The sequence below is a fragment of the Desmodus rotundus genome, chromosome 9 (genome assembly GCF_022682495.2).
Source record: "Desmodus rotundus isolate HL8 chromosome 9, HLdesRot8A.1, whole genome shotgun sequence".
In the NCBI taxonomy this organism is placed as follows: domain Eukaryota; kingdom Metazoa; phylum Chordata; class Mammalia; order Chiroptera; family Phyllostomidae; genus Desmodus; species Desmodus rotundus.
The window spans coordinates 113,579,234-113,603,692 of NC_071395.1; the positions used below are offsets into that span (position 1 = coordinate 113,579,234).

General features: G+C 54.3%; 1 protein-coding gene across 3 annotated transcripts in view; it reads left to right on the forward strand.

Moving 5' to 3' along the window:
* Nucleotides 1-24,459, forward strand: part of TBCD (tubulin folding cofactor D) — a 129,437-nt gene that overhangs the window by 19,349 nt on the left and 85,629 nt on the right. For all 3 annotated transcript variants that reach the window (XM_053911052.1, XM_053911054.1, XM_053911053.1), the window contains exons 8-13: nucleotides 10,711-10,756; nucleotides 12,337-12,469; nucleotides 17,747-17,883; nucleotides 19,018-19,078; nucleotides 20,266-20,340; nucleotides 22,676-22,770. In XM_053911052.1, coding sequence (XP_053767027.1) covers nucleotides 10,711-10,756; nucleotides 12,337-12,469; nucleotides 17,747-17,883; nucleotides 19,018-19,078; nucleotides 20,266-20,340; nucleotides 22,676-22,770 — 547 coding nt within the window. The remainder of the gene's footprint in view (nucleotides 1-10,710; nucleotides 10,757-12,336; nucleotides 12,470-17,746; nucleotides 17,884-19,017; nucleotides 19,079-20,265; nucleotides 20,341-22,675; nucleotides 22,771-24,459) is intronic.

The following is a 24,459-nucleotide window of genomic DNA, read 5'->3' on the forward strand; positions in this document are numbered from 1 at the left end:
TGCCCTGCTTCCTTTTCTTTACTTGAAGGGGCGATTGGGTCTCATGGCTGTTGTCGCTGCCTGGGCAGGAGGAAATGCCGAGCTCTTCCAGGCGATGGAGCGGTTTCGCCATGAGCTCGTCGGACCTGAACAGCAGAGGCTGGGCGTCCACGGGCGTGATGGAACTTGCAGGCGTGCTGTGCTTGTGCTTCAGGGTTTCAGCTGTTCCCTTTGATGCACTTGGCTTCGTTTTCATCCACCTGTTCATTAGTGTGGGTTAGGCGAAACAGGTGAACTCATAACAAGTACCATCGAAACTAGGAGTTGATTTTTATTTCCCTTGAAGCATATGCCTCTTGCAGCGATGATTTTTAACTCCTGTGGGAGGGAAACAAGTGTTTGGCAACCTCATTGCACTGGAAGGCCCCTTGCTCTAGCTTTGTAAAGCACCCTTTGGGTTAGTCCCTCTCAAAGCATTAGGATTAATGCCAATCGAGGCAATTCGAGGAAGGAAAGCAAATACCGTTGAGAATGGCTGTCCCTGGGCTCTCTGGAGCCCTGCGCACTTCACGGTGGCGCTGCCATCTTGCACTGCTGCTGGGAGAGTCTGTCTGCTTTCCTCGGGGACTGGCAGGGGGGTGGGAAGGCTCACTGCTAAAGCGGGGGGTGGGGGGGGCCTTCTGGGGGAAAGTGCTGCCGGCTTGTTGTTGACAGGACGCTCCATCTTGTTAAAGGGAAACGATTGCAAACAACCACATATAAAGCCAGGTAGGCAACAGGCTGCATGCCCTGCAGGGCCCCCCTCCCCCCACCCCCGCACCTCTGCCCAGCACACTGTGAGGGGCAGCACCAGCCCCTCGGCCCAAGTGGAAGAGGCTGCCCCAGTGCTTGGAGGTGGCTCTGCCCTGGGCACCCAGCTGCCCCGAGGAGGCTGATGTAAGTGGGCCAGTCCCGAGCCTGGGGATGCTGTAGCAACACCTGTGACCCCAGGCAGAGGTGAGGGCCTTGCTCCACACCCCTCTGCAAAAGGGAAATAACAAGCCTCTTTCCTCAGAGGGCGGTGTGACGGCTAATTAGTGTGTACTGTGCTCTTTGAAGATGAAAAGAAGCCACTTGATTATCCAAAACAGTTCTCATGTCGCCTTTGATTTCTTTTTTTTATTTAAGTTTTTTAAATTGATTTTAGAGAGAAGTGGGGGTGGAGAGAGAAAGAATGATTTGTCGTTCCACTTATTTATGCCTTCATGGGTTTCATTGGTTGATTCTTGTATGTGCCCTGACTGGGGTTGAAACCCAGCACACCCCAGTCCCAGTACACAACCCTGGTGTATGGGGATGGCGCTCTGACCCACTGAGCCACCTGACCAGGGATGACCTCTTTTCTGTTCGGGTTCCTCGGGGAATAGCACCCAATGGTTTTCCTCAAGGTTCAGTTTGGCCGAGAGGACGCGTTGTCCAAATAGGGCTTCCTAGTCATAGGCCTGGGGGGTTCTGGGTAAAGGAGAAGGGGGTGAGAGCCACTCGAGTGTGTCTGTCTTCAGAGTGGCATTTGTGTGACCTCTCTGTGCTCTTGCAGAATTTGGGTGCAACGAGGTACCCCTCAGTTTCCCTGTGGGATTAGATGAAGATGCTGAGCAGCCAACTCCGACACTATTTTAATTTCGTGTAACTCAGCGTTTTACTTGGGGCAGGTAGCACGGGGGTGGCAGGAGTCTTGTCGAAACCTGCATGTGTGGGGCACGCCTTTAATTCACTGGCAGGCCAGGTTTGTGCACCTGCTGGGTGACGAGGCCCCACGTCCTGTTGAGCAGGTGTGTGCTTGCTGGCAGCCTGGCTGGGCCCACGCTTGGAGGACGGGGAGCCTCAAAGGTCATAGGCTGTCCTCGCCTCTCCAGTGGGGGAGCACACGGGGCTGTGCACCCATCGGTGTGGAGACGGGCGGGAGCTGCAGGCCTTGTGGCCAGTGCCCCCTGTTCCTGGCCCGTGGCCTCCTCTGCAGGCCCTGGGGTCTCCCTGTAGCTCCCACCACCTACGACTGCATTCTTAGGGCCGTGGTTCCTGCTGACCTCACCCTTCCCTCTAACACAGGTGTTCCCTCAGGCTCTTTCCGGGGGTGGCTGACGTTTCTCCCGATTCACCTGTGACCTTCGGTTCCTGGTTTCTCCCTGGTCCAGTGCATCTGTCCGTGTCACACCCTGTATGTCTAGGGTTGTGTGTTGTCTGTCGCTTCTCCTCCCTGGGACCCTGTAACAAACGAAGATGCTCGGTGCTGGCTGGGCTGAGTGGAGGATGCTCTGGCCATCCTTTGCTGATTTGGTGCTCACCTGCCTGCCCCCTGGGTGGTCCATTTCCCCCTGTCCCAGGGTCCTGGTCTAGAGTGGAGCTCCCTGCAGACAGGAGCTGGACCTGGCCACTTGATTCCTCGGCTGCAGCCATGCTTGTCTCCCTCAGTGGTGCCACTCTGGGGAATTGGGTGTCGAAGGGACCTGGAGTAGGAGGGACCCAGAGCCACAGCAGACAGCCCCCAGCGGTGCTATGCCCTGAGCAGTCAGGCCAAGCTAGGGTGGTCCTGTTGGTCCCCTAGCCCTGACCTTGTGAGCCCAGGGTTCTGGGCTCTGCACTGCCCCCAGGAGAGGGGTGAGCAGTGAGGTAGAGGTAGGAAGAGATGGAGCTCGGGCCTAGGTACTTCCTGGTGGTTCACAGGCAGGCAGTCCCTTGCTGTTGAGCCCATCAGTGGCTTAGCTCTGTGCCTGTCTAGTCTTGGGCCAAGTGTGCCTGCTCTTCCGCCCCTTCCTCCCAGCATCTCCTGTTGTCTCACTTTCCCACAGAGTGGGGAGGGAAGCCCCACCGTGGGACTCAGCCAGAGTGTGCCCTTCCCTGCCCATGGAGAAGCCCAGGATTTGGAGATGGTCATTTGAAACAAGAATGTCTCAGTGCCTCTTGCTGTTGGGTTTGTGGTTACCATGTGGGCTGTTTAGGACATTTGAGTCCAGGCTGGGTGCTCAGTGGGTTGGACTGTTATCCCGATACACCAAGGTTGTGGGTTCAATCCCTGTTAGGGGCACATTGAAGAAGCAACCAATGAATGCATGAATGAGTGGAACAACAAATAGATGTTTCCCTCTGTCTCTCCCTGTTTTTCTCTCTCTAAACTCAATCCATAAAAAAAATTTTTGAAAGAGCCGGTGAGGCCACATTGTTGTGAGCAGATTGAAAATGATGTAAAAGTTGTGCCTGGAAATGAAGACAGGAAGTCACAGGCATCAGTATCTTCTGGGCTCATCGCAGGCAGGACAGAAGCTCCGGCCGGGGTGGCACACCGCCTGCTCTCCTGTGCGAGAGCTTCATTTGGCAATTACCTTCCCTTCGAAGGTTAGGAAAAAGCTAGATGTGGTTATCTTGTTTATTTAAACATTTCTTTATGAAGTTAATTTTGTTTACACATTTGTATACTTAAAATTCTTCATAATGTATTTGACACAAATTGACTTCTGGTCGAGATGGAGGCATAGGTGGACATGCTTCGCCTCCTGGTGCAGCCATAGAGACAATTACAACTAGATCTCAAAAGTAACGCTCAGAACCGGCAGTGGTGGAATGGATGATCCCACACTCACGTTTGTTGGATTAAAAATTGGGAGGGACACCTTGGGAGCAAGCGATCCCAGGCCAGACTGCACAGCCCAGTGTTCCAGTATTGGGAAGATAAGTCCCCATAACTTCTGGTTGTAAAAACCAGTGGGGCTTGGGGTGCCAGAAGAAACTGCTGGATTTTCAGGAGACTCCACTTAAAGGGCCCGCACAAACTTAGAACGTAGGCAAACCCACCCACTCTGGGATTCACCACCAGGGCAACAGCTGGAAGGGCGCCGGTTGCACACGGGGAGAAAGTGACGTGACTGCACACAGGGCCAGTGCTGGGCAAACCCCTAGAAGCCAGGCAGCGGCATTGTCCCCTCTCTGAGCCCTCCTCCCACAGAAGCCAGGAAGCAGTGAAGCAGGTTGCCCTGCCCTGGCAATAACCTAAGGCTCCGCCCCACACAATTTACAGGTGCCTTTTCCACCACGGAGCACATTACTAAGGGAGTCGAAGCAGCTCCACCCAGTACACAGAAACGTATGTAGGGAGGCTCCAGATTGATGAGACAGACATGGCCTAAATGAAAGAACAGAGCAAAATTCCAGAAAAAGAACTAAATAAAATGGAGACAGCCATCTTGAACTCTAACAGATGCAGAGTTCAAAACACTGGTGATCAGGATGCTCGAAGAGCTCACTGAGTATGGCAACAACGTAAAGGAAGAAATGGAGTTTACACAAAGTGAAATAAAAAAACATCTACAGGGAACCATCAGTGAAGGGGAGGAAGCCAGGATTCAAATCAATGATTTGGAACACAAGGAAGAAATAAGCATTCAGCCAAAACAGCAAGAGGAAAAAAATTTTTTTAAATGAGGGTAGTATAAGGACCCTCTGAGACATCTCCAAATGTACCAACATCCGAATCATAGGGATGCCAGAAGAAGAAGAGGAAGATGTTAAAAACTCACTTGAAAAAATAATGAAAGAAAACTTCCCTAATTTGGCGAAGGAAATAGGCATACAAGTCCAGGAAGTAGAGAGTTGGACCCAAAAAGGACTACACCAAGACACATCATAATTAAATGCCAAAGGTTAAAGATAAAGACAGAATCTTAAAAGCAGAGTTACCTGCAAAGGAGTTCCCATAAGACTATCAGCTGATTTCTCAAAAGAAACTTTGCAGACAAAAAGGGGGGTCGAAAGAAGTATTCAAAGTGATGAAAAGCAAGGACCTACATCCAAGATTGTTCTATCTGGCAAAGCTATCATTTAGAATGGAAGGGCAGATAAAGTGCTTTCCAAACAAGGTAAAGCTAAAGGAGTTCATCATCACCAAGCCCTTATTATGTGAAATGTTAAAGGGACTTATTTAAGAAAAAGATCAAACCTGTGAACTTTAAAATGGCAACAAATTCACAGGTGTCAACAACTGAATCTTAAAGACAAAGTAAGCAACCAACCAGAACAGGAACAGAATCATAGGTATGGAGATCATTTGGAGGGTTGTCAGCCGGGGTGCGGGGGAAGAATGGGGAGAAAAGATACAGGGAATAAGAAGCATAAATGTTAGGTACAAAAGAGACGGGGAGGTTAGGAACAGTACAGGAAATGGAGAAGCTAAAGAACTTACATGCGCGACCCATGGACATGAACCTAAGGGGGGGAATGCTGGTGGGAAGGGGGGCATCGGGTAGAGGGGGCCAAGGGGGAAGAATGAGGACAACTGTAATAGTATAATCAATAAAGTATATTTTAAAAATAATTTGACACAATTTTTTTTAAAATCAAAAATCGTATTTTCTTCGTGCTGGGTCATATGGCTGATTCTAATCAGCCATTTATCCCAGCCATTGAAAACGTGTTTCCAGCCCTGGCTGGTGTGGCTGGGTGGATTGAGTGCCAGTGTGCGAACCGAAGGGTTGCTGGTTCGATTCCTGGTCAGGGCACATGCCTGGGTTGCGGGCTGAGAGGCAACCCATCAATGTTTTTCTCACACATTGATGTTTCTCTGCCTCTCTTTCTCTCTTCCCCAGTCTCTAAAAATAAAATCTTGAAAAAAGAGAAAACATGTTTCCAATTAAGTTTTCCACATTTGGAAATTCCTTTTTCCTCCTTGATGTACACAGTGCTGAGAAACTGAACCAGGCTTGTTCAGGGAGAAGAGAAAGGGGCTAGAGGTGCTGGGTCTGGCTGGCTTGCCCTGTCTGGAGCGCCCCTGGGGCTCTCGTCTGGGGCCTGGTCCTGGAGCCCAGCACGGCACTGCCTGTGGGACACGTGGGTTCTGTGTGGCTGTGCACCCACCTGGCATCAGTCTTGGGCAGGCAGCAGGGCCCTTGAAGCCCTTCCTGTTCACATTCCAGCCCTCAGAGCCCAGCTACCTCAGTGGTGGGAGGGCTTTCCCTTGGCGTGGCCTCAAGGGGTCTTCTGGGGGGAGTGTTGGGTGCTCTTGTGTAAAGTGCTTCAAGGACGTTCGTTAGGCCCTCCCTGTTCAGCCTTCTGCCCTCAGCAGAAGGTGGGACCCTGCTTGGGCTTTTTCCACAGGTGAGGGCTGAGGGCTTGGCTCGAGGAGGCGTCCAGCCTGGAGCGGGTTGCCTTGGTGCCCAGGTCATTCCTGCCTGTGTCCTCCCCTTTGTGTTTCCAGAGAGGGCGCGGCACTGCAGCTCAACCTCAGGATACGACTGAGGAGCACAGAACTGGGCAGCCCGCTCTGCCCGAGCTCTGTCCTGCCGGCTGGTCCAGGTGTCTTCCTGAGGGACCAAGGACAGGGCAGCAAGGGGCCCAGCGGGGCCCAGAGTGCACCACCTCACAGGAGAACTCACGAGTGCTGTGGGCTCCTGTGCTGTGTGGGCCTTTTCTCCCCGGGCCTGGGCTGGAGCTGCTTTTCTTAGCCTTGGCTTGATGGTGCTCCAGGGAGCCTTGGACTAGCTGCTCCTCCGTGGCAGCCAGGTGGACCTGCTCCGCGGTTGCTGACAGTGTGATTCAGTGCCGGGCGGGGATGCCCAGGGAGGGGAAGTGGGTTTGCGGGTTGAGAAAGGCAAGCTTGGGAAGGTAGGGATGAAGTGTGGGGGGGGAGGTGTTTAGAATGACCACTGAGAAAGTGTCGTCTGCACCTTGCGCTGTGCTGGCTTCTAAACACAACACGGCATTTCTCAGCTGTGAGTGGCCAAGTGCTGTTGCCTTTGGGACGGGCATGCCCCCCGCAGGCTTGGCTTGTGCCCCGTGCTCCCCTGCTGTGGCACCTGCCCCAGGCTGTCAGGCGGGCCTCCCTTTGGTCAGGGCTCCCTCCCAGTGCTCAGACTCAGCGCCCTCCCTGCGCTCTCGAGTGAAGGGCAGGGACTGACTCTGTTTTTAGGTGAGAAACACCCACAGACAAAACCAAAGCCCTCATTCTAATCGGTTGGTTTTGTTCCTCCTCTTTTCCCCTTCTGCCCTCCGGTCCATTCAGTCTATTCCTGTCAGGAATCTGGCAAGTGAAGAATGCTCACGTGTGTGTTTTTGCATTTCAGAGCACTAGTTTCTTGTTTAATGAGTTGCCCAGAGGGCACAGCAGCCAGTAGTAGGCTTTCCGTTCTCTCCTGCCCGACCTTCCTGCACACCTTCGGCCCCACTCCAGGTCCTCTCGACAGCTCACCTGCTGAGGCCTCGTTGGTTTCAGCTTCTTCCGTGGGTCCTCCACTCTGCTGCCACTGTCACTGTGTCCAGTTAGGTACTGGACACGTTGTCACTGCGCCTGGGATTAGGTAGTTGCCCCCTTGCCTACAACATGAAATTTCAGTCCCTCCATGGTTTCTAAGTAAGGAGTTCGTTATCTGTTGCATAACAACCTACCCCAGAGCCTGTGGCTTAAAACAGAGCCATTGTCTGTGTGGATTCTGGGGGTCCACAGGGAAGGGCCCAGGGGTAGCTTGTCTCTGCCCCTGATGCCAGGGGCTTGGGCTGAGGAAGGCACAGGGGACCACCTGCAGGGCTGGGCTCCCGGGGTGGGTGTCCCAGGGGCAGTGTCTGTGGAGCAGGTGGCCTCGGCCCTGAAGTCACCGTGTCGTTTCCCCTGCTCTGTTGGTGCAGCAGCTGGAAACCTGTGGATGGGGCTGGCGAGCAGGACCACACTGACCCCGGGTCTGGGTGGAGGATCGTCAGAGACTCGTCCACAGAGGGCGGCCCTGTGACTTACCCAGACTGCACACGTGAGAGTAGGAAGCAGCTCCGTCTGTCATGAAGTCGGGGCACTAGCGTCAGCTGGGCTGGCCTGGGCTGGGCCGGGGCACAGTCACCACGAACCGATGCCCTTTCTGCACAGACCTGGGGCGCCTGTGTGGCACCTCCTGCTTGCTCGCCCCAGACCTGACACCCCATGTTTTTGTCTCATTCAAGTCCTGCCTCCTCACCGCCTGCCCGCCTGCCCGCCTGCCCTCCCACGAGAGCTGCCTTGCACTGATGCCTGTTCCAGCCCCTCCCCCGGCACGACTGGGCATCTCATTGCGTGTTCCGTGGGGTCCGTTACACGTTAAGTGGACCACCCACCCCGTGGAATTGTAGGCGGTGTTTTGGTGCTTCCTGGCTCTCTCCAAACCTGAGACAGGAAGGAACCCGGTGTTTCTGCTCAGCAAGTGTTTGTCTGGCTTACCTCTAAAGTACATTAAACTGCACACATTTGAATTCATATGGTGTAAATTACCTGTGATTTTGTATTTCACATAAATTAGACCTAGGGAAGAGTTCTGACAATAGTTTTTCGGACAAACAATAGGAATGTGTAGTTACTTGGTGGAAAATATTTCTGACCTCTTTGGTGAATGCATTTGCCTGACATTCATTTGCATTTTGTTCTCAAAGTGGTTCAGAGGACTAGGTACTGTCATCAGCCCATTTTACATGCCGAGGAAACGGGGGTTCAGAGAAGGCAGCTCCCTGCCCGGTCCCAGGAGGTGGCTGTAAAGCCAAGAGGTCCAGGGTTTCTCTGGTGTCCACTCAGCACTCAGCAGATTCAGTAGACGGAGCGCAAGGACCTCCCTCTTCTGATCAGCACTTCGCCTCCCCTGGGGACTCCCCACCTGTCTGCTCACCAGCTTCATGTGCCCACTTCACTGGTGCTGCCCTCCTGCCCTCTCCCAGCGTCAGGTTCTTGGTTGGTTCTGTGTGGCCTTGACGCCTGACTGGACCTCCTTTTCCTCTGCCCCACCCCCTTCTCCGTGGGGTCTCCCAATCCCACCTGCTGCTTTGCTCTCCCCGCACCCCTGGCCAGCTACACCTGCATCTGGACGCTGTGCTGTTCTGGACCCTTCTTCAAGGCTTAGGCTTTGTCTTTGTGATGCTACTTGGTCCTTGAACCATGTGAGTTTGGACTGTGTGGGCCACTTACATGTGCATTTCGAACATCAGCTCAAGTGTCAGCTGTGTTTCTTAACCTGAGGTTGGGAGTCCGCATGTGCAGAGGGGGGACAAGTTACACGCGGATTTTCTACTGCCGGGTGCTGGGTGCCCTGAGTTGGTCAGGAGTTGTGGGTTTGCAGCCTCTGGGATCAACAGTGAACAGCGCTGCCCGTTGCGGGCCTTCGTCGGTGGCTGTGCAGCGCAGAGTCCTCCTGAGGAGCCGTGTGCAGATTCTGCCCTGACACTCCCACCAATCAGGGTCCTGCGCATCTGTCTCACATAGGGACCGGGAGTTGTGCAGTTTGGATGTTCCACCTGGGCGTTGCACCTGGGTGGTTTCCCTCCCTCCCAGGTTCATCTAGCCGAATCTCTGACTCGTTAAAGTTCCGCTGGGAAGAGAAGCTCAGGGACCCAGGTGACTCTACCCTTGTCACGACCCAAACAGTTCACCAAGTCACGAAGTGGGCATTGCAGGTTTGGCCCATGGTGTCCAGGGTCCTATCCTGCCTTTTGTTAGCACTCAGCATGCGGGAGGGATGGGTCCTTCTGTGTCTGGCGTATGGGTGGTGCCAGAGGTGGCGGCCTGCAGCGAACTCCTACTCTTGATGGTGCAGGGTTTCGAGGTAGAGTTGATGGTGCAGATGTAGTGGCAGGAAGAGCGGCAGGGAGGGTAACGTCTGCCGAGGGCTCTGCCAGATTCTCTGCAGAGTGGTCCAGGTCCAGGAAGGGAGCTGATGAGACAAGGCTATGTGTGTGTGTGTGCCTGCGCGCGCGGACAAGGTGGCGGAGCCGGGGGACCATTTCTGAGACTCTGCGGTGCTCTGTGTGTGGTGACAGCCCTGGCCTGAGGTCTGAGCCCTGTGGGCCCAGGGCCGGTCAGGTGGGGAGTCTCCGTGTGAGATACCGTTGACCAGGGCATTAGGGAAGTCCTGTCCACCTCAGCTGAGCAGGTCATTGACCGTTTGGACGGGGAGTCCTGCACAGAAGGGCCACATGCATTCAGGTGATGTGAAGCAGAAGGAGTTCCCACTTGGCTAGTTAAATACTTTTTTTGAAGGGAAAGAACTTGATTAGCTGTGTCTCAGAAGTTTCAGCTCCAGGGTTCTGTGTCTCAGGGGCTTGGATGCTTGTGTGAGTCATCCCATTTGTCTTCCAGACTCTAGCAGGGGGTGAAATTTCAGGTTGAGAATTCAGGGGGTTGCAAGGTCTGAGTTTGGAGGTGGCCCTGGTTATAGGTGAGCTGGAGACGTCATGCTAGGACCCTTGTGGATATCCGTGCCTGGGCCCAGGTGACCAGCACGGCCAGGTGGGACCTGTCCTTGGCACAGGGGGAGGTGGAAGTGCTCTAGCAGCAGGAGGGCTGTTTTCCTCTGTCAGCTGAGAATGGGCGAGGCTCCAAGAACAAGCCTTTGGGTCCCACCTTTGTGTGAAACCCTCCAACCTGCAGCTTTTATCCTTGGACAGCTTTCTTCATGCACAGGTGATTGAAGGAAACTTCTGAGAGGCTAGTGCCCTCAACTTCAGTGTGGGCACATGTCCCCGAGGAAGCCCCCCATCAGTGACCGCACCCCTAGTTATGATGTCCTTTTCAAAGGCTGCTTCTCCAGTCTCTGTAATCCTTCCTATTTCATGTACAGAAATTGTTCTATTGTTGTTCAGTGGTGAGTGTTCAGAAGAAAAATTCTGGAAGGTGCAAAGAAATGTCTTGATAATTTGTTTTAAATATGTAAATGAATCTAACATTTTAATGGAACAACTACTTCTTGTTTTCTTTTTTAGGCACAAATATTTAAGCATGGAAAACGTGAAGACTGTCTGCCCTATGGTAAGCCCCGTCCGTCGGAGGGGTGTGTTTGCGACTCGAGTCCGTGTGTGGTTGAGTGCACCCCAGCAGTGCATCCCCCGGGTGCTGTGGTCTGTGACTTGCTCTGCTCGGGCACTGTCACAGCTCCCGTAGCTTTTGTTCTCTGTGCGTGCGGGTTTTAATGCTCTGGCTTTTCGCGCTCTGTGCGGGAGGCCTAGGTTCTGGGGACTTGGTGATGTAGACGCAGCCTGCAGTCTCCACTCGCTTCCTGGGGTCCCAGTCAGGGTTGTGTTCGCTGTAGCTGCGGCCATGCCTTCTGCCCTTTCAGCTCATTCTCTTTAGATCGAACCTCACTTTATAGAAACAAGAACAGTGGTTCTTGATGCGGAGAGGTTTGCCCTTGGACCCAGAGGAGTTTCTATGTTTCAGAAGATATGTGAATCAGATTTGAACAGTAGAGTCTACTTTTTATTTTTTAAATTATTTTGTTAAGGATTTTATTTATTTACTTATAGAGAGAGGGGAAGGGAGGGCGAAAGAGTGGGAGAGAAACATTGATCAGCTGCCTCTTGTACACTGCGACCAGGGATGGAACCTACCACCCAGGCATGTGCCCTGACTGGGAATCGAACTAGCGACCTTTCGCTTTGCAGAATGACTCCCAGCCCCCTGAGCCAGACTGGTCGTGGCACAGTAGAGTCTGTATTCGTCATGGAAAACTGTAGCATGTTTAAAGGCAGCGAGAATGGTGGTACAGTGAGCCCCCACGTTTCTATCTCCGCTTCGGATTTTAGTTCACAGGCTTCTCACCCGCCCGACACCTGCGCTTCTCTGTGTCTGTGTGTGTCTCACAGATGGGGACTCTCTTTAAAGACATCCTCGATACCCTCACACCTGAGAAAATGAGCAGTAATTGTGCAGCATCTTCCCACGTTGCTCTCGGTGGGCTTGTGCACAGAGCGCGGGTGTGTTTGGAGTTACGGTTGGCCACTGTGCACTGGGCCTTTCAGGACATCACTCACTGCTGTTACCACTTGTCTCGAAACCCTGCCCTCCTCGTCTCTCATGTGAAATGCCTTCCCTTGTGCTGTCCTGGCCTCGGCTCCCCGATGCCCACCTTTTCCCCTCGAATGGGGCAGCCGCGTTTCCCTGACTGAGGAGACTCCTCCCGGCAGGCAGCCTCACCCCTGCTGCTGTTACCCCTCCTGCTTGAGGCCGGGCTCCCCTGTACAACAGCAGCAAACAGTATGAAGACCCCAGAGCCGGTGTGTCTGTAGCGCAGGCTGTTCTCTTTTCGGAAAGTCACATCTCCCTCCCTCTGGGGCTGCTCCGCCTCCCAGCCTCGGTCTGCTGCTCCTCCGGGAGGAGGTTGAGCAGGGTCCACTCAGCTGCACTTGGTGGAAATGACGTGGGACAGAGGGGTCTTCACAAAACAGGGCTGTGGGGGTTCAGTGTGAATTTAGGCATCGCTGCTTTCAAGGGCCAGTGGGATTGTGTGTGGTTTCCATGTCATAGGCACTGAATGCGTGCGCTGCCCTTTGGGGTTCGGGGGGGCGGTGAGATGCTTCCACCGAACTGAGAGCATGTGCTGTCTTTCGCAGCTGCCACTGTGCTCGAGTGCCTGGACCGCCGTGGGCTCCCTAACAGCAGCCATACCCTGCTCCGGAAACTCGGGGTGAAGCTCGTGCAGCGGCTGGGCCTGACCTTCTTGAAACCCAGGGTGGCCAAGTGGAGGTTGGTAGCCCGGAGCATGACCGCGTGCTGTGTGTCTTTTGGTGAGGCCGCCATTGTGGTTGTGCCGAGGTAGACAGACTGGTAGAGGTCGTCTTTCAGTTTCTCTTGAGCGTTTCTGATTTGAAAGGAACAGTTTTCCTTTTTCTTCTGGCCCTGCATCTCTTGGTTAGCGTAACTGAAGCTGCATTGATGCTGAGAAGAGCTTGTTACTGCGTTTTCTGGGACGCGTGGGGGCAGAGCAGCCAGGCCTGGCTGGGGAAGCTCTGCTGTGATCCGCGAGAGGTCTGCGTCCTGGGATCCCCCAGAAACGGTTGGGGGTGGCCTGCTGGGGTAACAGATTGCTTTTGAGTTAGTTGCTCCCCTTGGAGCAGGCTTTTCTGTTTTGCTTGGGGTAATGCGTTTTTAATAGTCTTCAGTTTTATTTCCAGTGTTATTTGTGTGGCTTAGGAGGAAGCATATGATAGGTTCGGCTCAGTCTTTGGCTCTAGTTACATGTAGTAAGTTCCTGAGATGTGTCTTGTGTTTTAGTGATATTTGGCTGAAATGCCGTCGGGGAGTTCTGCATGTAGCTTCTTCCCTAAGAAGTTGTTTATGAGACATTGTTAGTGGTTAGTTTATAAAGTGCCCTAAAAAGTTGATGTTCAGTAGCGAGTCAGGGTTCTCCAGAGAACCAGAGCCAATGCAGTGTGTGAAGGGACTTGTGAGAGATGGGCTCCTGTGGTCGTGGGGGCTGGCAGGTCCCGCAAAGCTGGAGGCTGGAGGCTGGCGGGCCCACACCAGGAGGAGCCAGTGTTTCAGCTCGAGGCTGAGGGTAGGTGGAACTCCCTCTGACTTGGGGAGGGTCAGCCTTTGTGAACTCTTCAGGCCTTCAGCTGATCGGGTGAGGCCCACCTACATGGTGGAGCGCAGTCTGCTTCACTCAGTCCATCTCCTTCCAAGCCACCCTCACAGACCCAGTCAGGATAGCGCTGGACCAGGTATCGGGGACTCTGTGACTCAGTCAAGTGGGCACATAAAATGAACCACCACAAATATTGTACATTTACGTGGGAAGAAAAATTACTTAGCATCGTCTTATTTTGTTTTGCCTATATTTTCATGCACCTTATTATTTATTTCTTTTTTCAAGATTTTATTTATTTTTAGAGAGAGGGGAAAGGAGGGAGAAAGAGAGGGAGAGAAGAAACATCAATGTGTGGGTTGCCTTTCATGCGCCCCTCACTGGGGACCTGACCCGCAACCCAGGCATGTGCCCTGAGTGGGAATTGAACCGGCGACCCTTGGGTTCTCAGGCCCACGTGCAATCCCCTGAGCCACACCAGCCAGGACCATGCATTTTATTAATATGGTTGGGTTTATGTCTGTTGTCTCACTGTTTTTCGCTTGTACCTCATTTTCCTTTTGTAACTTTTCAGTTTCCTCTCCTCTGTCACGTTTGTTACATCTTTTAGCATTATGCTCTTACTGATCATCTTCCTGAGGGCAGGGGTGCAGCCAGTCTGGCAGGGCGGCAGCTCTCTGGTGCTGCTCCCTCCAGTCTGGTCTCCCGCTGCCCCGGCAGGGTGGGCTTCCCTCAGCTCTCCTCCTCCTGGAGCACAGCCCTTCTGTCTGCAGTGTGCTCCTCACCCCGGGGCATGGCCTCATCCCTGTTCCCTCTCGCCAGGCACACGTCCTCTAAACTGCCGAGGGCCCTGGGGCTGGCCCTGCATTCGCACATCTCAGGGTTGCCCAAGGCGCCAGCGAGGTTTTTGTGCAGAATGCTGGGGGCACTTCTCAGCACCCCCCTTTTCTCCTCTGTTCCCAAGTACTGGCCATCGCAGGAGTCATGGATGTTTCCCTCCACTTGGCAACACGGCTTGGCTTTATTTTATCTTTTTTCTAGTTATCAAAAAATTCATGAAGAATTAATTAGGTATCAACTACACTATTGCTTCTGTCTAATGACAGTGACTGAACTGAGGGGGTTTCTTTCCATCTGTCCATCGCACACACACCCAAGTGTTTGACCTTCGCCAGCATCAAAAGTGACAGTGCATTGCTCTTATGAAGTGAACTTGAGCCTCTTCTCATAAGTCACAGACATTTCTGTTTCCTTCTCTGTGAGCTCTGCCTGGTTTTCTCTTGTGCTGTTAATGGGACGAGTGGACAAATGGATGAATCAACAGGTATAATATTCTTAAAACTGTCACCTGCTCTCTCAGAAGCGCTCAACTTTTTTTCCTGCCTTCACGCTGCTCACACAAGTGCCCCTAAGTAACCTGTATTGTTACGAGGAGTGATCTTCAATTAGGGCAGGTGCAGTCTCCAAGGAGTAACTTACAGTCTGAAAAGGCATTGCAGCCCCCACCCCCACGGAGGTGTCACACTCACCGTTTGGCATGAGGTGGTGCCTGCAAGGCAGGGCAGTGCTTGCGCACTCAACCCTGTGTTTCTAGTGGAGCCCTGGACGTTTGCAGGCCTCTCCATTGTGCTTCCTCATGCTTGTGGGAATGGTTTTGCTCTGCCTTTTCTCCTGGTTTAGCCTACTGCTGCTAGGTGTGGTTGTTTTTTTTTAATAAATTTCTATTTTCTTCCACTTTTAAGCTACCAACTAAAATACTCCATTTTACGTTGGTGACGCGCGGTGTAAGTTAAAGCCAACCGGAGAATCGCACTAAGTCTCACTCCGACTCCCTGCTTCACCTCCCTGGAGTCAGGCACCGCCACTCGTTTCTTGTGACCCTTCCAGAAATGTTCTGTGCACTTACAGATGTGTGTTGTGTTTGTTTAAACAGGTTTTATTTATATTAGAGAGAGGGGAAGGGAGAGAGAAAGAGAGGGAGTAAAACATCCATGTGGGGTTTCCCCTCACGTGTCCCCTACTGGGGACCCAGCTCGCAACCCAGGCAGGTGCCCTGACTGGGAATCGAACTGGTGACCCTTTGGTTCGCAGGCCAGCCAGCGCTCAGTCCACTGACCCACACCAGCCAGGGCGTTGACTTTATTTTAGAAGGAAGCAGAGGAAGGTGGGGTGCACCTGGGGGCTTTCTGCTCTGAGGGATTGCAGCCCTGCCTTGGTTGGTATTTTGTGCTCATGAGCGGTTGGCTGAGTCTTGTCCAGGTGTGGTCACTGGTCACGGTCGAAGGCGAGTCTGATGCAGCCCGAGGTTGGTCGTCTTTGCAGTTCCGCTGCTCTGTGGAGTCTGAACGTGAAGGTGAGCGCTGTCCCTGTACTGTGGCCGACGGGTGCTCACTGGAGACTAGGCTGCGTCAGCCATTCGGTGCGTGCCTGTCAGTCGGGAGGCGCTGTGCTGGCTGCTCTGTGGCCTGGACGACAGTCCTGGGGTGGCCGGCACTACTCTCCCTCCTTAGTGACCTGTGGCTGCTTTGATTCTGACACCACCTCTGCTGTTTGCTTTCCCCTCACACCAAGCAATTCTGTGACACCAGCTGACCGTCCCACAATTTAACTCGGTTCTGACACCGCCTGCCTGGAGAGAGAACTCAGGCCGAGGGCTCACTCCCACAAGACTGTCCCCCGCTCTTCAGACGCCAGAGACAGGTCCAGGTTGTCTCTGCGCTCCTGACCCACTGGCTGTGGACCAGAGGTTCCCACAACCCTCCCAGAGTGGCTCCCAGAGGTCACTAGATCGCCAGCTCCTCGTGGAAGGACTGAGCTCAAGAACAGCCTGGTGAAAGGAAGCCCAGGCAGATGTGGGAAGGGGCGGAGCCTCCAGGCCCTCACCTGGTGCCGCCCTCCCAACACCACCTTTGGTTCCCCAGCCTGGAAGCTGGCCGAGCCCTGTCCTTTCGGGTTTTGTGGAGGCTTCAGTACAGGACAAGATTGATTATACCCTTGCTCCCTGGGGGTTGAGTCAGCCTCCAGCCCCTCTCCCCTCTACAACCATCCAGTCACTCTGTTGGTTCCCCTGGCAACCAGCCAGTCTTTCTCAGGGACTTTCCCAAATCACCTCATTAACATAACAAAAGGCAGCTTAATCCAAAAATGGTCAAAGACCCAATACCCTGGGTGGGGCAAAAGTAGGTTTACAGTTGTTCCTATGGAAAATAATACAGTAATAAATAAAAAAGCAAGAACAAACTGTTTCACATACTCACAACAATAATCTTACTTCCCCCCACTCTGTACACTTAATTACAAGTCACAGCGTCAGAGCCGTGTGACAGTATCCCCCAAGATTAAGCAGTTTAAAGCAGTGCATTTTTTTTCCTCACCCAAGGACATGCTTATTGATTTTATTTTAAAGGTTTTATTTGTTTACTTTTAGAGAGAGGGGAAGGGAGGGAGAAAGGGAGAGAAACATCCGTGTGCGAGACGGATGTTTGACCACTTACGCCCCCCGCTGGGGACCGGGCCTGCAACCCAGGCATGTACCCTGACTGGGAATCGAACCAGCGACCCTTTGGTTCACAGGTCGGCACTCAGGCCACTGAGCCACACCAGCCAGGGGAAAACAGAGCATTTTTGATGCCGCCGTACCTGAGGGCCAGGAACCTGGGTGTGGCTTTGCTGGGCCTCTGGTTGGGACTTTCTTGAGACTTCATGAGGGTATGGACTGGCTGCTGCCCTCCAGAAGGGAGGCCTGCATCCCTGCAGGCTCTTGTTCTCAGGACTCCTGAGTTATTCTCCCAGGCCTGTCCTTAGGGCAGCTGTCAGAGTGGGGGCTGGTGTCAAGTCCTGGATTCTGGAGGCGATCTCAGGCATTCACTGTGCAGTTCCTTTTGTGCTCCAGGCCCATGTGTGCCTGGCACCTTCCAGAAGGAAAGGCCCTGGTCCGTCCTTGTCGTAGCCCTCTGTGTAGGGCATGGTTTTACAGGTAGGGAAACCGAGGCAGCAAGCGGGTCAGGAGCTGTGCAGAATTATTCTAGCCCAGGCATGTGCTGGCTGGAGGCAGTGCCTCCACTGGATGGGGCAGACCTGGTAGAAGCCCCTGCTAGCTGTGAGGAGGACAGGTGAGGGCGGGGCAGCGGAGGGCAGCTTGAGTGCCACCCGCTGCTTACCTCCTGCCTTTCCACCCTGAAGATGTGCCGGCAGGCAAGGGTTTCTGGTCGGTGTTCTGTAGCTGAGGTCAGGTCAGGTCAGGTCAGGTCAGTGTCTTTCCCTGGTGATCCTGGCTGCAACAGTGACGAGTGTTTTCGCTCCATCGTGTTTCCGTAAACATGTGGAGGCTCCACAAGGTGAGGTTCCAGGTGACATTCCATGGTCAACATCAGCCAAAATCGTTGACTGGATTCTGAGCTGTGACAGTGGGTCTGAGGTCACATGTGGTCCCATAGGTACCAGCGTGGCTGCCGCTCCTTGGCTGCTAACCTCCAAGTCTGCACCCAGAGTCAGAGGGAACCACGGATGCACACAGAGGATCCTGACAGTGAGGAAGGCTACGACGTTCCTGAGGAGGTGGAGTGCGTGACAGGTGCGTGGCCCACAGCCCCGAGAGGCAGTCTGGGTGGGTGAGAGACGAGGCTCTGGCCCCGCTTGCTCCAGGCGGCCCTGAAGTCATTCTGTTTTGCGGCACCACCACCTTCCCATCTGTGCCGGCATCACATGACCTTCCTCACTGTCTACCAGCCTGCAGACCAGCCCTGTCCCAATGAGAATGTCCACGTCTGTGGCTACTGGCCCTCTGTTTCCACTTCACTGTCGGAGCACCTCAGGTTCCCCAGGGTCCTTCCTCCAGGCCTCACCTGGAGTCCCTGCTGTCCATATGCATCCCACAGAGCTCTCCACTTGCTCTCTCTCCCCAGGTGGCTGGTGACTCCTGCCAGGCACAGAGGCAGAGTTGTCAACAGAGCCTGCTCCCCACTCCCACCCCTCAGACCAGGCCCCAACCACAGGGCCAGGCTCTGTCAGCCTCCATCTGGCTCCTAGCTGGGGTCTCCCGCTCCCAACCGGGGCTCACACTCTGGCGTTCACTGTCCAGCCTGCCTGCGGTGAAGGACAGCATCTTGCTGCCTCCTCCCCTTCACAGAAGGTTTCTTCAAAGGGTTGTCCACACCAGCTGTCCCCACCCCCCGGGCCCGGGGCTGCCTGGCACAGGGCACTCATTCACCTGCCCAGGCTCCTGTCCCTCCACTCCAGGCCCTCCCAGGCAGCCTGGGGCCTCCGTCAAGCCTTCCACCCACTGGAGCCTTAACCGTAAGGCCTGTGTCGCTGCTCCAACTTTCTTCAGGCCTTTGCGTGGCTTTTCGTAAAGTCTGGTCTGTCCCCAGCACCCTGTCTGTGTATGACTTCTCTTTTGTTTTCTGCTTTTGTTTTGTTTTTGTTTTCTTCTCCACCTGGCTGAGGTTGCTGTGGGCTCTGGTGTCCCTGGTGCTTTCTGCCTGCAGTGCTCTGGTGGGTGGATCTGCTGCCTAGGAGCAGCGGCAGACATGGGCTTCAGGTGGCTTTCTGTCAAAGCAAAGAGAAGGGAACACTCTTTTCTCGTAACGCGCATTTAGCTTCTCCACACTGTCTCCTCGCAGCATGCTCTCAGTGAGGGGCAGTGGAGAGGCTGGGGGTGAAGCAGCGACTCCAGAGCTCACGGACCTGCCTTTCTGTCTTCCTCCAGAGCAGCTGCTGATCGGCCTGAAGGACAAGGACACGGTTGTGCGGTGGTCTGCAGCCAAAGGGTAGGTGCCCGCCATGTCACGGAGCATGGAGCTGGGCCCGGGGGCTGGTGGGCCCCGCAGGTGTGCTGAGCCCTGACTCATTCAGTCCCTCCTGTGGAATCCGAGAGCTGTAGACCTTCTCTAATTTACACTTAATGACTTACGTCCTAATACTTTGTTTTCATTGAGTTTTTTTTTTTTTTTGAAGGACAGAGAGAGAAACATCAGTTTGTTGTTTCGCTCATTGATGCATTTTTTGGTTGATTGTTGTATGTGTCCTGACTGGGCATCAAACCCACAACCTTAGCATATCTGGATGATGCTCTAACCGACTGAGCCACATTGGTTAGGGCCGTATGTCCTAAATGTAAAGATAATCACCGAGGTTCACTCGAGGCTCCTTCTTTTTCTTGCTTTCCTGTCTAGAATGGGCAGAATTAAGAGCACCTGCCCTTAAGAGAGGGGCTGACCATCACCCTCTGTTATGCCTGAGGGGCTGGCCTACTGAACAGGCACCTGCCCCCCAGGGCCAGGCCTGCCTCAGGACAGTCAGAGAGTCCCTAGTTGGGATGGGGACATGGGGGGACAAGGTACAGAGTAGAGGTTGATGACGTAATGCACCCTTTGTTGTGGAGAGAAGTAAAATGGGGTGAAGGTGCTAGGGGGTTAGGGACTGCCCCCCCCCTCAGCCCCGGGCTTTTCTGGTGATCCATCCAGATATGTGAGTGCTTGGACTGTGCAGGGGGCACAGAACAACCTCTGAGTCCAAAGTCATGTCTGGTTGGAATGGTATGGGCTGGGAGTCAGGAGCCTTCCTGGAGTACCTTGGCCAGGACCCAGGCTGGCAGGGGCTCCTTTGGGATGCCAGTCCCACATCAGGTGGCCTGATGGGAGCCTACAGTCGGTGTCTGGTGTGGAAGTGGTGTCCCTGTCAGATGGGAGTGTCCGAAGGGGCTGGATGTGTGACCATCAGTAGGTGCTGTACACCCACCCCCTTTGCATCAGTCCTCGGGAGCACACAGAGCTCATGGGGGCACCCTGGCAGGGGAGGGAGCCTTTTGCACAGTGCAGTGGGTGCTGGCTGGCTCTGGGTCAGCCTCTGCTTCCCCTTTCTCTGGAGGGAGGGAAATCTCTCGGGATGGCTCCTGGTCTAGCGTGCGGCCCCCACGATGGGCTGGCAGTGCTGATGCACCACCCTTCTCTTCCAGAATCGGCAGGGTGGCTGGAAGGCTTCCCCAGGAGCTGGCAGACGATGTGGTGGGGTCGGTGCTGGACTGTTTCAGGTATGTGGGGAAAGCCGTGGCTTTTCTGTCTTACATCCTTTCACGTTTTGTTAAATTGAGCTTCTCGTCAGAGCCCTAGAGTGTTTTTTTCCCCTTTTTAAGTGAATTGTAGGACTCTAGTTACTTCTGGTGTATTTATTTTATGAGCTTAGATCCTTGAAAACCTGAAGGAGAAAGAAAACCAGTCATGAGCACACATGCACACACGCAGGCTCTCAGAACCTGTGCTCGGCACTGTCCTAAGGCTTAGTCTGTGACGATGGAATGTTCTAGATCTGCCTCTAGGGCAGCCACGAGCCACCTGTGGCTCTTGAGACTTAAAAAGAGGCTAGTATCCCTGAGGTCTGAATTGTAAGTTTTATTTAACTTTACCGGTTTTAAATTTAAACAGCCAGACGTGGTGGTGGCTGTGTTGTGTCTGTCCCAGCCTTTCAGAGGATTCTGGGGGCAGATGGCCCGCCCGTGACACAGGTGTGGGCCAGCGTGTGCAAGCGGTGAGGCTGGGCTGTGAGCCGGGGCCTGCAGGGCCGGGCAGCACAGTGTTCCCAGGTGAGATTGTGTGTGCTTTGGTGGCAGGCCCCTCACACGTACGGGTGTCTCTCCTGGTTTTGGAAGCAGGTGTTTGGAGAGCGAGTGCTGTTTGCTGGGCACGGGCTGCACACTTGTTCTCATAGCTGGTGGCTTTTCTTGTTGGGTCCTTGTGTGTGGAAAGTGTGCCATCAGCACTTTTGGGTGCTCGTGTCACTGGGACAGCTCTGTGAGCGTCCCGCAGAGCCCGGCTGCTCCTGAGCAGGTTTCTTCCTGCACTTTGCCTCGAGCCTGCTTGGTGACAATTTAAGAAGTGCAGGAAACAGTACGTCAAATGTGGGTCGTCTCTTTCAGAATAATGGTGTGCGTGTGGCCAGTGTGTCTTCTTGTGGAGACCTCTCACTTCCTGCAGACATGCACACTTCTTGGCGGGCTGTGCAGGCCGTGGTCGTGGGACTAGCCAGTGTGGGCTTTCTTCCCGCCCTGGCAGTTCTGCTGGCTTGTTGGAGGGCCCTGGAGTTCTTTTCTGGTGGGACGGTGATGGGCATGCTTGGTGCTGGGGTCTGGCTGGGTACGGAGGTGGCCACTGGTTGGTGGAGCGTCCTGCTCTTGGGAGAGGGCAGAGCTCTGAGAGAGGATTTGGGAGCCTTCCCTCCAGCCTCTTCTCCAGGATGGGATGGCTGTCTGCTTCCATCTCTTTCTTCTTTTCCTCTTTTCTGTTCTTTCCCTCTGGTTGGTTAAAGCTCCTTTGTATGGAACTCCCCCCACACCCAACTCCCCCTTTCCTTGCTCAGCCTCTCCCTCCCCTTTGCCCACTGCACTCTCTCCTGAAGCCCTTCCTCACAGTGTTGACCATCTTTTCTATCAAAAGACCTGTCTCTGGTCAGGTGTGTGGCCTTTCTCCTGCCCAGCAGACCTAGTCCAGTTTCTCCTGTACTTGTGAGTTTAACCTAAAGTGCTCTTGGCCTTCATGTTGTCATTTGGATGAGCTCTGGTTCTGCAGCTGAGCTCTGTGGGGTGGGAAGGCCTTTCTGCTTCTGTCCCCGGGCAGCAGCCTGCATGCGTCTGCAACACTGTGTCTTTCTGGTGGCACCTGTGCACCATGGGCATGAGATGTGGCACAGTGAGGAGTTAGCCACAGACCAGGGCTTTTTGAGAACATGGAGGGGCAGGTGCTAGCTGGGCAGCAGGAACTGGGCACAGCAGCCACTCCATTCTCGTCCCTCCTTTTGTGTCCTCCTGGGACATGTGAGCTGCCAGCCTTTTCTGAGATGGGTCAGAAATAGGACATCAGCTCTGCTAACTGCAGGTGCACCTGCTCCCAGGACCGATTGCATTCCCTGCTGTTCCTGGGCCAGGCCATGTGCTGCAGAACCACCCAAGTCCCTGAGGGGCTTCACCGGGAGCCTCCACTGGCCACCACTCTGCCCTGACCTATTTCCTGAGTATGGTGTAGCTGTCGGTCAGCCCCACCAGTCCACCCGCCGGCCCCACAGTGTCAGCCCCGGGCAGGCCTGGAGACCCGTGCTGCATGTGTCGACGTTTCTTAGTGGGGGGAGTTGCTGGTGCACAGTCGCTAGAGCACCTGCTGTGGTGGGTTCACCAGGACCTGACTCACCACAGGGTCTCTGCAGAGGAGCAGGGAGCAGGGCAGTGCTCCCCACTTAAATTAGGGTGTTGTGTTTCCTGAGCCTGCAGGTGTTTTAAAAGCCCAGGGATGGGTTTTGGTTAAGGTGCAGCGTTGGGACTTCGGCAAGCTGGGCCTTGGAGGAAATGCTGGGGTCTCAGGCGGCCTGTGTGTTCTCAGTTTCCAGGAGACAGACGACGCCTGGCATGGTGGGTGCTTGGCGCTGGCAGAGCTGGGCAGGAGAGGCCTGCTGCTCCCTCCACGACTCCCAGACGGTGAGTACCTGCCGCATGCTGGCTTTGCTTGGTCAGGACTGCTGAGCACGGTGCCTCCCCGTCCCCCTGCGTGGCCCGCGTGCACCACACCCTGCCTGTGCCCTCACTGACTGACAGTCGTATTTGCAGAGGAGGATGTGCTGGATCCCGCTCAGCCTTCCTCCTCATTTGGGCCTTTCTCAGCTCCTTGTTGCTGCTTCTCCCTGCTCTGCAGTTTTAACGCCGAGCTGCACTGCATGCCTGGATTTGGGGGACACGAGCCTCTGTAACATCTGAGATGATCTTGTCCCCAGTGCCAGTGTTCACTGTCATGGGGGTGCTCTGGGCCACTGTGAGTGTGTGCACTGCAGCTGTATTTATCACCAGGAGGGACGTCGTGGTGCAGGGGGAGCCAGGCGTGCATCGAGTAGGGGCGGGAGCTTGTCTGCAGGGCGAGGCTCTGGGCCCTGAGTCTGGACCTCTGCCTGTGTGGTTCTGCTTCCTGCGGAGTGTTCAGCTGTGAGAGAGCAGAGGTGCCGCCTTCTGTTCTTTGTCAGACATGCTGGTGTCGGAAACAGAAGGGCCCTGTGTGCCCCTGGGGTTGGTCCGTGACGGCCACGTTCGAAGCTGGTGGTGTGTGGTGGTTCTCGATGCTTTAGGGCTCTTTGTAACAGTGGCCTCGTGGGCGCCCAAGAGCGTTTTGACGAGGTCTGCCTCCCTCTGAGCTGATGTCAGTGGTTTTATGTCAACTGAACATGCTGCAGCGTGTTACTTGCTGTCGAGTACAGTCACTTTAAATTAAAACTGTCTCACACGCTTTCAGACGGGAAGAGCGCAGTGGGGTGGGCATGAAGCTGCCTTCACACCCTGTCCGCTCCGCATCTCCCTTGACTCCCATCCCCCTTGACTTCCACGAGCGCGCTGCCCAGTGCGCTGGTGCTGACCTCTCTGCGTGCATGCCGCTGTGGCTTCAGGCTGTCTGTGAGTGGAAGCTAGCTGTTACATTTCCCGTGGCTGCATAAAGTTTTTCCAAATTATGTTTTTAAAAAGTTAAGTTGTTAGCACAAAGTTAATCAAAACAACATCAAATAACACAGCTGGACTGCAGCTCTGCACGAGAGGGGTTTTAGTTCGGGCTGTCCTTCGGTGAGCAGTGCTTCTGTGTAGGACGAGGTGAGGTTCTGCACTGGCGTTGTACTGGATTCCTATTTAAAGAACTTTACTTCTTAGTGCTGTGCCCACAAGCCTTGCTCCATACGCAGGGGGCTGGGGACAGCTCCCCCGCTTTGGCCGTGTTTGTTCTCTGACGTCACTAGACCTGCATTCTGGTGAAAGCCACCTGCCTGGTTGAGGACTTTCTCCCAGACACTGGACCGATTCCCACCCTCAGCACCACTAGCTTTTCTGGGGGCCCTTTGTTGACACCCCAGGCGGTCTGGGTGCAAGTGGGAGAAAGGGCTGTTGTGCAGAGGTGGGGGAGGGGAGCTTGGGATGCAGGCCAGTGCGGTTTTAGGCAGCTGAGGCTCTGGAACCTCCTCTGAGGCCTGAGGGCCCTTTGGAGAGTCTCCAAGGAGCCCCAGGGTGGCACCCATGCCCGAGCTCCATGACCACTGGTCTGCATGTGCACTCACATGCTCACACATGTACTCACATGCTCACACATGTACACACATGCACACACTCTTTTTCTCGGTTTGTTTTAATTGCTGC